This window comes from Pristiophorus japonicus, chromosome 2 (assembly GCF_044704955.1).
Source record: "Pristiophorus japonicus isolate sPriJap1 chromosome 2, sPriJap1.hap1, whole genome shotgun sequence".
In the NCBI taxonomy this organism is placed as follows: domain Eukaryota; kingdom Metazoa; phylum Chordata; class Chondrichthyes; family Pristiophoridae; genus Pristiophorus; species Pristiophorus japonicus.
The window spans coordinates 349732086-349745231 of NC_091978.1; the positions used below are offsets into that span (position 1 = coordinate 349732086).

General features: G+C 45.2%; 1 protein-coding gene across 2 annotated transcripts in view; it reads left to right on the forward strand.

Annotated features, from left to right (window-relative positions):
• The first annotated feature begins 5520 nt into the window (after positions 1–5520).
• stx18 (syntaxin 18) overlaps positions 5521–13146 on the forward strand; it is a 188544-nt gene continuing 180918 nt past the window's right edge. For both annotated transcript variants that reach the window (XM_070872272.1, XM_070872273.1), the window contains exon 1: positions 5521–5731. In XM_070872272.1, the coding sequence (XP_070728373.1) occupies positions 5579–5731 (153 nt within the window). In that variant the 5' untranslated portion in view covers positions 5521–5578. The remainder of the gene's footprint in view (positions 5732–13146) is intronic.

Below are 13146 nucleotides of genomic sequence, written 5' to 3' on the forward strand. Positions count from 1 at the left end.
CCCTATCGCCCCTTGATTATCCATATTGGAATGTTTTTAGTGTCCTCTACCGTGAAGACCGATACAAAATATTTATTTTGATACATTTGTTGCAACAATAAGTTGGGTGACGTTCTCCTACGAAGCTATGCCCATCAATAACAAACATCTTGTGTAATTTGTTCAAATATATTTTTGATTGGCAGATCCTTTTGAATTTCAAAATAGACAGCTATTTAATTCCCTGGTTCAGTCACTGTTTTAAGGGAATCCAACAGCCTGTCCTTTTTCAAATCAATTTAGTCCCTGTTCAAAGGGTTAGTTAAGCCTCAGATAGCTTCCGTATCGTAGCTCATATCGTAGTTTAGCATAGTTGGTTGCAAACTATATTATTTTCAATTACAACCTTGGAGCTAGCTAAGATTAACAACTACTGTCAAAATGTATGTTGTGTTACTGCTACTAATTATTCAATTACTGTTTAAGAAATTTGTTTGGCAGTCAAAGCCCAAGAGAAAGTCCAATGTATTCTGTCACCTTTCAAAGACTAGGAAGATCCCTGAGGATACCTAATAAAACCAATAGTTGAAATAATCTGAAAAGGATTTGTTGTTTATTACCTCGGCACACCACAACTTTTACCTAGATATCTGTACAAATGGAAACACTTTCTGGGACATAGGGAGTTAAAGCTCGCTCTCGTACTCGGAAACACAGAAACCCAAAATATTTAGAGTAAATTATAAAGAAAATTAAACCTCAAAATAGTTACAGTATTAACCGATTCATGAAGGAGCACTTTCTATCCCGTTCTGTTTATGTTCAAACTGAAAAAAAAATTTGGGAAACTGAGAAAATCAGTCACGTAGAAATATAAAAATGAAAAGAACTGACAAATTTTTTTAAAAAGTCGCAGATTGTCAAATAAACAAAACGAAAAATTCTGAAAACACATTACAATTTAAAGAAAAATCTGTGAGAATTTAAGTAATTGGTCAATTTGAAAGCACAGCAGGAGAAAGTTGATACAGCTGCTTTCACTAGAATTGACTTTACTGAACGCTTGAGATGGATTCACACGGTTCAGTCAATTAATATATCAAATATGCATTCCGCCTGCAAAATTCTAACATCCAATATTATGCTCACTTCTTCCATTTTGCACATTAAATCTCTAACTCCACCTTAAAGTCCAATACTAATCCAGACTGTGATCCACTACAGTCTCTTTAAACCCTCTCCCCTACCCCCTCCAACAATTGCAAAAAGCTCAAGGAATTCTTTGCAAGCAAGATTGAGGCCATCCATTCAACTTCTGCTGCCTTCCGACTTTCCATTTGCCCACTAAACCAAACATCTTCACAGGCTCTCCCATGCCCCCACCCTGATCCTGCATCTATCTCGAGTTTCTCTCCACTCATGTTGTCCATGAAACCCAGCTGCTGTTACACCATTACCACGAAGCTGCTGACCACCCAACTTCTCTTTCTGTCCCCCATGCTAGCTGACATTGTAAATGGTGCCCTCTTCTCAGATAGCTTCCCCTCCCCTTCATAACTGCCATTATCATCAACCCCCTCAGAAAATCCACCCTTAACACTTCTGTCCTTGCAAACTACCACCACCATCTCCAACCCACCTTTTCTCTCCAAAGTGTTTGAACATGCTGTTGCCTCTCAAATCTATTCCCATCTTTCCGACAACTCCTTGCTTGAACTAATCCAATCAGGTTTCTGTGCCTGCCAGAGCACTGAAAAGGATCCTAATCAGTCACAAATGAGTGACTCAAAGTCACACTCTGTGACTGACCTTTATTCACCCTTTCAGACTGTCCACCTCCTCCGCTGTCCAGCTCAATGGGACTGCCCTCACTTAGGGCTCAAGTTTCGGCTTAGAAATTGCAATTCTCGGCATTTAGTTTGCTCCAGTTCTAGTGAGTTCGAATAGTTCCATTTTAGAACAGATTTTTTTTTTCCAAAAGGGGGCGTATCCAGCCATTTACGCTTGTTTTACAAGTTTAGGCAGCGAAAACTTACTCCAAACTAACTTAAGTGTAAGTGCAGATTTTTGTACACTCAGAAAAACCATGCCTACACTTATAAATCAGGCGTAGGGAACAAGAGATTGTTGGGGGGGGGGGGGGGAGAGGGGGGTTTATAAACATTAAACACTTTACTTTTACAAATAAAGAGCCGTCATCAATAATAAATGACAAATAAATCAATAAATAAATTTAAAAAAAATTAAAAAATAATTAAAAAAAATTACGTTTCCACTCACCGACTGCAGCACCGGGAGCTCTCCAACAGCGTGCTGGGATGCCCCCCCTCCCCCACCCCCCACCCCCGCCTCTCTCTCTGTCTCTGTCAGTGTCTCTCTCTGTTTCTGACAGCGAGGGATGGGGGGGAAAGAGAGTGGGGGGGGGGGGTGGGGAGGGAGGGGGAAAGAGAGTGGGGGGGGGGAGAAGAGAGTGGGGGAGGGAAGGAGGAGGAGGAGAAGAAGGAGAAGGAGGAGGAGGAGGAGGAGGAGAAGAAGGAGAAGAAGGAGGAGAAGGAGGAGAAGGAGAAGGAGGAGGAGGAAGACTGAATGGCCCCGCCGCCACCGGGCTCCCATGGAGGACTTCAGGCGGGGCCCACGCCCAGCGAGAGGCCAGGTGGGCAGGCGCTGCCGATGACGATGCCGACTCCCACGAAGGACTTCGGGTGGGGCCCGCCCCCAGCGAGACGCCGGGTGGGTGGGCCCCGCCGCCGCCAAGGTAAGATGTGTCAGGCCACTAGGAGGCGACGTCCCTTCGGCCTGGGATAGAGTCCTCGCCCAGAGGCTGGACGCGCTGGGAAGGCTGGGAGCTACTGCGCACGCGCGCAGCTGCCGGCACTGTTTTTGGCACAGGGCTGTAGCTCCGCCCCCAGCAGCTCCTGCTGCGTTGCGCCGAGCTGGAAATAGGCCTACAGATATCGGAGAATTGCGAGGTAAGTATTCAACGCAAATTTTGTTCCACAAATTTTGTTCCACAAATTAGGCGGGCCTCTCCGATGTGCGCCGTTCTCGCGGGGGTCCGAAACTTGAGCCCTTAAATTGAGCCTACTACCTATCCAATTGTAGCCAGAGCATCTTCTGCAATGGGTTTTCTTGCTACTGCTGCACGGTCACCACTGGAGTCCCTCCTGGATTTATACTTGGACTCTCTCCTCTTTCTCATCTACAGGCTGCTGCTTGATATCATCCAAAGACATGGGGTCAGCTTCCACATGTGCACTAAGGACACCTAGCTCTACTTCACCACATCTCTCAGTCCCTCAACAAAAACAACTTGCATTTATATAACACTAATTTAACGTAGTAAAACCCTCCACTGCATCTATACTGTCAAGACTATTTATCCAGCATCTAGTCTTGGTTAAATCATAATATCTTCCAGTTAAACACTGGGAAGACCAATGTCATCATTTTCGGCCCCCACCACAAACTCCATTCCCTCGTCACTGATTCCATCCCCTGGCCACTATATCTCATCTCAAACCAGAATGTTCATAACGTCTGCATCCTATTCGATTCCGAGATGAACTTCCTATCCCATAACTTCTCAATCACAAAATTTGCCTATATCCACTTCCATAATATCGCCCTCCTCCATCCCTGCCTCAGTCCATCTTCTGCTGAAGCCTTCACCATTCCTTTGTCACCTCTTGACTTGACTATTCCATTGCTATCCTGACCAGCCTCCAATTGTCAATGCACTGTAATCTTCAGCTCATACAAAACTGTGCTGTCAGTATTCTATCCTGCACCAAGTTCTGCTCACCCATCATTCCTGCCCTTGCTGGCTTACATTGACTCTCAGTTGCCCAATGTCTCCAATTTTAAAATGTCACTCTTGTGTTTAAATCCCTTTTTGGTCTTGCTACTCCCTCCCTTTGTTATCTCCGGCCTTTCAACTCCCCCTCTTTGTCCCACCAGTGGTGGCTGTGTCTTCAGTCATCTAGACCCTACTCTGGAATTTGCTACCTAAACTATCTCCCCCTCCTCCTTTAAAGGACCTCCTTAAATCCCACCTCTTTGGTGTAGCTTTTGGCTCAGCATCCATTTTTGTCTAATCATGCCTCAGAGAAGAATCTTCGTGCACTTTTCTCTTAAAGGCATTATATAAATGCATGTTGTCATACGTGAAACTAAAATTAAAGTCAATTGCTTGTTCGTGAACATTACAGAAACAATGTGCTAAGTCCTGCTGCTTAACATATCATAGGACCTGCATAAGAATCTCATCATAAAAGTTGACAGTACAGGAATGTTCACAGCCAACAGGATGATTCCGAGGTACAGCACCTTTTGCTTGATCAAAACAAAGGAAGTCCTAGATCCATTTGACCTGGAGATTGAACTTTACAAGCAACTTATAATTCACCTGAAGAATTTACAAATGGTTACAATTGCAAGAGGCAGGACTTAAGCAGTTGCCTTGACAAATGAAGTCAGGTTTAGTAGCTAAACATCACAATAATGGTCCATGCCCTGTGAACAACACCATGCGAGATGCACTAAACTCTTGGTCTACAGAGCAGTAGTGATACCCGCCCTCCTATATGCCTCAGAGGCATGGGCTATGTACAGTAGGCTTCTCAAAGCACTGGAAAAGTGTCACCAACGCTGCCTCCACAAAATCCTGCAAATCCATTGGCACACCAACGTCAGTGTTCTCGCTCACGCCCCAGGAGGGCAGAGGAAACGCTTCAAGGACACCTTCAAATCCTCTTTGAAAAAGTGCAACATCATCACCGACACTTGGGAATCCCTGGCCCAAGACTGCACAAAGTGGAGGAGAAGCATTAGAGAAGGCGCCAAACTCTTTGGGTCTCTTCGTCGGGAGCACACGGAAGCCAAGTAAAAGCAGCGGAAGGAGTGTACGACAAATCAAGCACCCCACCCACCCATTCCTGCAGCCACCACTTGCCCCAAATATGACAGAGACTGTAGATCCCGCATTGGTCTCATCAGTCACCTTAGAACTCATATTAGTGGGGAAAAAAATCATCCTCGACTCTGGGGGACTGCCTAAGAAGAAGATAAGCATTGCATACATTGCATAAGAGAAGTATGAAACATTGCATACACAATAAACTACTGCAGAGGTACAATGTAATATAGGTGAAGGGCTAGTCCTGGTCCAGTTTCTGAATGGCCTCCTTCTGTGCTGCAGTTTCTGCGAAAGATTATTTCTCTGAGATACAATAAAACACATCTCAATATAGAGGGAAGGAAGTTTCCATGTCTTCTGGTCTCTATGGCGACACAAGACTCTCCACTTCCTCAGAAACCAAAACAAGCCTTCATTAGAATGATTCTTTTCCACCCGATCTCTCGCACAACGTGGGGGGGGGGGGGGGGGGGTGGGAGTCCTGACCGTCTCCCGGTGTGTCGCCACCTGACGACCGTTTATTTCCAGTCCCGGGATTTTAGCGGCTGCCGTTTCCAAAGCAGCCGGCATGCGACGACGCGGAGACCCCGGATGATGACGTTGCTCCCCTTGCGGCTGCCCAGGGACGGGTGGAGGGTCGCGCGATGATGAGCGGGGCCAGCTGGTGACGTGTCCAACGGTAACATGGCCGCCGACATAACGTTGTTGTTCCGAGCGAGCGTGAAAACAGTGAAAACTCGCAACAGGGCGCTCGGGGACCATGGCGAGCTGGTCAAGGAGGAGATCCTGAGGAAGGGCAGGACCAGGGCCGAATTCACCGCCCGGGCCAGAGAGGTGGTGAGTGTCAGAGAGAGAGAGAGAGAGATGTAAACAGTGGAGGAGGGAGAGAAGTTCTCGAAAGCTGAGTTTGCATTTACCCAGCACCTTCTCACGTTATCATGAAATCCTGAAGCTCTTTACACCCAAAGAATGATTGCTGAGGTATAATTACTGTTGCTGTGCCAGCCAAGTTGCGCACAGCACGATCCCACAAACAGTAAACGAGATAAATGAACAGTTAAGGAGATTTAAACAGTGGTGGTAGAGAGGCAGTAGCAAGAAAGAAAAAAACTTGCATTTATATAGCGCTTTACCATGCCTGCCCACACTGCGATATGTGTGTGCACTAGGCCCGTGCAGCAGAGCTGGTCTCCATTCATCTTGGGTAATCCTTGCCACTGGACCAAGACCTAGCTCTGTCAAGCCCGTGTGGTGGCTGGTGTGCAATGGCCACCACACATTAAAAAAAATCCATGCACAGGCATTTTCCACCCTTCAAGATGTAGTTCGGGACCTGGAATATTAGGTCCTTTATTGAAGCATCTGTGAACTCATCCCTTTTTGGCATGGAAGCAAGTCCATCCTTGTTTTGAGGGATAGCCTATGATGATGACCATGCCTGACCAATCGTTGGTGTTGTTGGTTTATCTTTGAAGTGCAGCCAGTTGTGTGGGCAGACATGGCAGCCAATGTCTGCACAGCAAAGTCCAACAAATGCATATGACAGACCAGATAATCTGTTTTTGCTGTTGCTGTTTGAGGGAGGAATGATAGCCAGGATATGGAGAGCTCTTCCCTGCTGTTGTTCCAATTGTATCGCGGGATTAATTGTGTTGATAGTAGACAGATGGGGAATAGGATGTGGGGTGGGGTGTGCCTCAGTGTAACGACTCATCCAAAAGACAGCACCTTTGACAAGTGCAGCACACTCTCAGCACTGCACTGAAGTGTCAGACTAACTTCAATGCTCAAGTCTAGTTCTTCTCTTCTTAGGCGGTCCCTTGGAATCGAGACTGACTTGCTTCCATGCTAAAAATGAGTTATCATGTGACTAATGGGTCCTATGCGGGACCTACAGTCTCTGTGGGTGGGGCAGATGGTGGGTTGGGTGCTTGGGATGCCATGCGCTCCTTTCGCTGTTTATGTTTGGTTTCAGTTTGCTCTCGGCATAGAGACTCTGTGTTCGGAGCCTTGGCGCCTTCCCAGATGTTTTTCCTCCACTTTTTGCGATCTTGGGCCAGGGATTCCCAGGTATCGGTGGGGATGTTACATGTTTTCAAGGAGGCTTTGAGGGCGTCCTTGAAGCATTTCCCCTGCTCACCTGGGGCTCGCTTGCCATGTCAGAGCTCCGAGTAGAGTGCTTGTTTTGGTAGTCCCGTATCGAGCATGCGGATGACTTGGCCCACCCAACGTCAGTGCTTCGATGCTGGGGATGTTGGCCTGAGTGAGAACGCTGACGTTCGTGCGCCTATCCTGCCAATGGATTTGCAGGATCTTGTGGAGGTAGCGTTGGTGGTACTTGGCCAGTGCTTTGAGGTGCCTGATGTAACATAGTCCATGTCTCTCAGGTATGTCTCTGAGTCTAGTAGGGCTTGAATCAACAACATTCTGACTTGGGTAAGAGTGCTACTAACTGTGCCAAGTTACCAATGAGTTCTAGATATTAGTGAGAGGGAGCTATAAAGAATGTGAGAGGCTGAGTTGAAAATAGTGCTGCTCCTTCTCTCTTTGCCTCTTAATGCTGTTTTTACCCAGGGAAATAAATCTTTTCCTTCCTATTCTGTTAAAATTCAGGCACCCTCGAACCATGAGTGGACGAATAATTGTGTGGGAACAGGACTTTGATTGTAATCAGTACAGTTAGAGATGAGTGATTCACAGAACTGAGCTATGAGGAGGATATTTAGAAGAGACATAAAAATTATATTTGAACAGAAAAATAAAAAAAATAAAATTAACAAATTTCACGTGAGATTTGAGAGTGGAAGTGTTTTCTTCTCTGGTTGTGGATATTTGGAATACATTTTCAGATAAAATATTTCATTGGTTAATGCCTTTAAAAAGAGCTTGAAGAATACCAAGTTATGAATAGAATTGAAGTTTATCAGAATAAATGTGGATAGTTATCACAAGATAGTGGAGCAGGTTCAAGGGGCTGTATGGCCTATTTCTGCTCTTAATTCTTCTGGGTACAGATGATGACGATTGATTATGGCTTATCCACTCAGAACAACCAACAATTTCCCCCATCACAGTCTACAACTATATTTCTTAAATAATTAGTGCTTTAACCTCCACTACCTCACCTTTACATGTTGATCACTGTGTGTGAAGAAGGACTTGCTAATATCAATCCTGAATTTGCTTTTTGCTATTTTGAATTGCTGGCCTGTTGTCACACTGTCATCGTTTAACTTAGTGGTCTTCCAGATTTACCTTTTATGTGTAGTTTAGTATCTTATGTACTTCTGTGAGATTGCCTCTCAGTTATTTTCTTTCAACCCTGAAGATGCACATTAAATTAAACCCTCTGATAATAGGCATCAGTCTCATGTTCATCTCTGCACTGCTCCAGGACTTGAAATTCCCAATCATGCCTTGGTGATCAAAACTGCATGCTGTAGGTAAGGTGCAGTTTAGCCAGAGAACTATCCTGTTTCACTGACTTTTTCTGCCTTGTATCCTATTGTTTTGGCTAAATAGTTTAACTATGTTGATAGCTGCCCCAAAATGATGGGACAAATTGAATTTCAAGGGTATGAATAGTCCTATTTCTCTTTCAGCTTCACCCATAACTCTTTTAACGTTATCATGGTCATTATGACATGACATGACCATTTTTATTTCAATGTCAAACACTTCATACTTATCAGCAATAAATTTCATTTGCTTCTGATTCTAGCCATTTACAACTTTGATCTAACTTATTTTGTAATTCCTTGGCTGGTTCTACAGACTCGAAAGGAAAATGCTACATTTACGTGAACCTGTCCAATATTAAATAAGCTGTGGTTCAAACATCAACACAAGCTTTTCATAATGTTTCCCTCTGTTCTCCTCAAGTACATCCCATCAACCTCTCCTTTCCTCTCCTTTCAAACCTGTTGTTGCCACTAATGCATTCCCATCTGTCCCATGACTCCTTAGTCCAGTTTTTGCCCTCTCCACAGTACTGCCCTGGTGAAATACATTAGTGACATTCTTTTGATTGCGGCCACAGTGCGCTGTCTTCCTCAGTCTCTCAGCTGACCAGCATTCACCTTTGCTGTCTTTCCTCTATGATCTACCTCTGTGGCTTAGTCTACCTTATTTCAGACCTGTGAAGCCAGCATATCTCTTGTAAAGGCTTCGCCACCGACCTCCACACAGTCATCTTCTGCGCAAGGCTCAACCCTGGGGCTCCTTTCCTTTTTCCCCATTGTTCCTCAATGGCATCAATGACATCATAGACATGGCGTTCACTTTCACACTTAGCTCGTGAATCCTCAACCACCTGTGTTCTGTCTGACTGGTTAATAGCCACATCCTCAATTCAACATCAGCAAGACAAAAAACATCCTGTTTGGCTCCTGCCAAAAACTCTGCATCATCACCCGATTCCATCCCTTTCACTTGCTGCGTGCTCAGGGTCTGCCCTAGGGTACGCAACCTTGGTGTGCTGTTTGACTCTGAGCTGTGCTTGAAACTCACATCCAAGCCCAGCCACCAACTAGACTATCTATTTCTACCTCAACAACATCGCTCACCTCTACTCTCTCATCATCATCCTAGGTAGTCCCTCGGAATCGAGGAAGACTTGCTTCCACTCTAAAAATGAGTCCTTGGGTGACTGAACAATCTAATACGAGAACCAGTCCCTGTCACAGGTGGGACAAATAGTCGTTGAGGGAAAGAGTGGATGGGACTGGTTTGCCGCATGCTCTTTCCACTTCCTGTGCTTGATGCCTGCATGCTCTCGGCGATGAGACTCGAGGTGCTCAGCACCCTCCCGGATGCACTTCCTCCATTTAGGGCGGTCTTTGGCCAGGGACTCCCAGGTCTCAGTGGGGATGTTGCACTTTATCAGGGAGGCTTTGAGGGTGTCCTTGTAACGTTTCCTCTGCCCACCTTTGGCTTGTTTGCCATGAAGGAGTTCTGAGTAGAGTGCTTGCTTTGGGAGTCTCGTGTTTGGCATGCGGAAAATGTGGCATGCCCAGCAGAGCTGATCAAGTGTGGTCAGTACTTCAATGCTGGGGAAGTTGGCCTGGTTGAGGACACTAATGTTGGTGCGTCTGTCCTCCCAGGGGATTTGCAGGATCTTGCGGAGACATCGTCGGTGGTATTTCTCCAGCGATTTGATGTGACTACTGTACATGGCATTCTCTCTCATCTCACTGCCGTTGAAACACTTAGCCAATTCCTTGTCACTTTCAGACATGATTACTCCAAAGTTATCATTGCTGGCTTCCAGCTTCTGCCCTTTACAACTTACAGCGCCATCCAGAACTCTGCTGACGGCACTAAATCCTGATCCTCTGTTCACCCCCATTCTTGCTAACCTTCATTTGCTGCCTAAACCCTATACATTACCTGTCATCATCTACAAGTCTCTACGTGGCCTAACTCCTCTATCTCTAGGTCCTCATTCAGCCCTATGTTCCTGTATATGCCCTCCCTTTTTCTTGAATTTAACCTCCTTTATCTCTTCCCTTTCCCCGTTTCACCTTTGGCTGCAAACCCTTCTGCCATTTCAGCCCCACTCTTTTGTAATGTTTTTGTTACACCTGTCTTCCTACCTTGCTCCCTTCATTCAAAGGCCTCCTCAAAACCTATGCCCTTGACTCTGCCTAGTTCATTCTTTACTAAAGTAAAGTGCCCTGGACAGTTCCAAGATCATTCCTTTTAAAATTGGAGCTGTGACTTTTGCAATATGTCTGAAGTTGTAGATTTCTTGTGTGTTCCTGGCGACTTACTGTAGACTTCACTGAAGTTAGGGGCTTGTGTAACTGTAGCACAGAAATAGTTCTGTAAAAGTTATTGAGTAAATCATTACACAGATGTAATGATTAACTTATTTGAAATTCCTTTATCAATATTATAGCATAGTAACATTATCCCATAATATTGGAATGTTTTAATCTACGGTAAACTGATACACTCCTGCTTATTTTACCACACAAGGCCAACTGCAGCTTTTCCCATATACTCTTCAAATACAAACCATATTGGTGTTTGGGTCGACGAGGAATTAGTGATTAGTGGACGAATGATGTTAAAGCTGAACAAGAATGGTGAAACAAAAAAAAACATTGAAAGTAGAGCGCAGTTCTTCCTACCCTACAGTGGACTCTATTTTGCAGACGAACAGCTTATATTTGTGTTGCATCTACGTGTTTTTAACAGTGACATTGTGACGAAATGTCTAACATTCTTTTATTGTTTGCCATTGTTTGAGCCTGCAGCTTCAACGCAAGCCTTGATATCATTCGTAGACTCCTGCAGCCTGACCTGGTTTCCCAGGCAATGGTTAACACAGTGATAGACATGCAATAGGATTATCAGTGAAGTGCAGAATCACTTCTCTAGAAAAGCAGGTCATAATGCAGAATAGTTGAGTGAATCCTGAGAATGTAATAGTTAACCTCCTGTAAGGCTTAGTGCCATTATGATGATGTCGCAGTAGTACAGTACTAATAATCCCTGATATCTCACTTTCACCTATTGTAATGGCACTCACCCTTTCAACTGTTACTCTTGTATTTCCTCCTAAGTTAGCTGGAGTAACAATAACTTGCATTTCTAAAGATTCCCACATACTGAATGGTGTTTCCAAGGTGAATGTGCAGGCAGAAGAAGATATCATAATGATCGATGTAACGTTTTTGTTGTAACAGGTATAACTGGAACCATGGGTGAGCAGTCACTGAAGGAAAGACATTGGACGGGCTGACGGTTTGAAGGCAGCAGAAAGATGAAAATAAGAGAAAGGAGCCACAGTTAGTCACGTGACTTTGACTAGGGCAGTTGTAGTGTGGATTAGATTGGAGGATCGTGAATAGGGAATGTTGGGAGAAATGGGAACATAATTTTGAGGCGGTAGCATATTCTAGCCTTTTGGAACGCAATGGGAGGTTGGTGGTAAGCTGGTAGTTGGAGAGAATTGATGGATTAAGGGTGTTGTTTGTGGAGGGAGGTGATATTGAAGGAGGAGGGACAGTGCCAGAATATAGAGGCAGGTTGATGCTGTTGGTGAGCTTGAGGCTGAGAAGGGCAGGATGGATGATCAGGAGCTTGGATTAGAGTGAGCAAGGCAGCAAATGGAGAATTATATGAACCTAATGAGGCCTGGGGAGTTCCTTGCAGTTAGTGTCCATAGTGAGGATAGAGGGTGCAGTCAAAGGAGGTCAGAGGAGAAGAGTTTCAAGTTGTTCCTGTGGCTCAAGATTATTTTTGGAGTACTATGAAGATTTAACAGTGGAAAGGAAGGGATGGTACAACTTGAGGAGGACTAGACAAATCTGATGGTGGACAGCCAGTTGCTTGCCATATGTGCTCAGAAAGTTAGGCCAACTGAGGTGCTGGGAGTGGGAGACCATCTGGAAATAATGACAGTGAAAGTATTGAAGGAGGGGCGAAACAGTCATGAGTAAATCAATGGAGATGCCGATATTGTCATAGCTGGCAGGCCAGAGGAGCAAGCGGTTGGAATTTGAGAAGGTGTTTGTGAGGGACCTTTTTCAGGGGCTGACAATGAGAATGGAGTGCTTTTGGGGCAAGCTGAATAACATGTAAGAAAGCGGAGATGAATTGATCAAGAGAGCCCTGTCAGTGATGGGACCTTGTGTATCCTGAAAACATGATGAGAAGATTGAAGGGGTGGCCATGTGTGGAGAGTGAAATTGAAGGAAGCAAAGAGGGCACAGAAGTAAGGGAAGGTGAGTTTAGATGGAGGTTGAAGTTGCAGAGCGGTAGGTTTTAAGGAGGGTCTCCAGTGGGGGGAGAGAGGCAGAGAGGTTTAGGCAAGGAATTCCAGAGTACGGCCTTCAATGGTGGGGCAAAGGGAGTGGGGGATGCATCAGAGGCCAGAGTTGGAGGAATGCAGAGTTCCTGTGGAGGGTTTAGAGATGGGGAGGGATATGAGGCCATGGATTTGAACACTAGGATCAGAATTTTAAATTCTAGCCAATTTAGGTAAGCAAGCACGGGAATGGTGAGCTGGACTTCGTGTAGGGTTAGGATACGGCCAGCTCAAGTTTATAGAGGGTGGAAGATGAGGAGGCCGGGCAGGCGAGCATTGGAATAGTCGGGTCTGGAAGTTTTGAGCAGCACGTGGGATGGGCTTAGGCCGGGTGGAGACTGGAGATATTATGAGTGTGAAAGTAGGCATACTTTGTGATTGGGAGGTAGTGGGATCGGATGCTCGGCTCAGGTTCACCGAGGATGCAAACAGACTG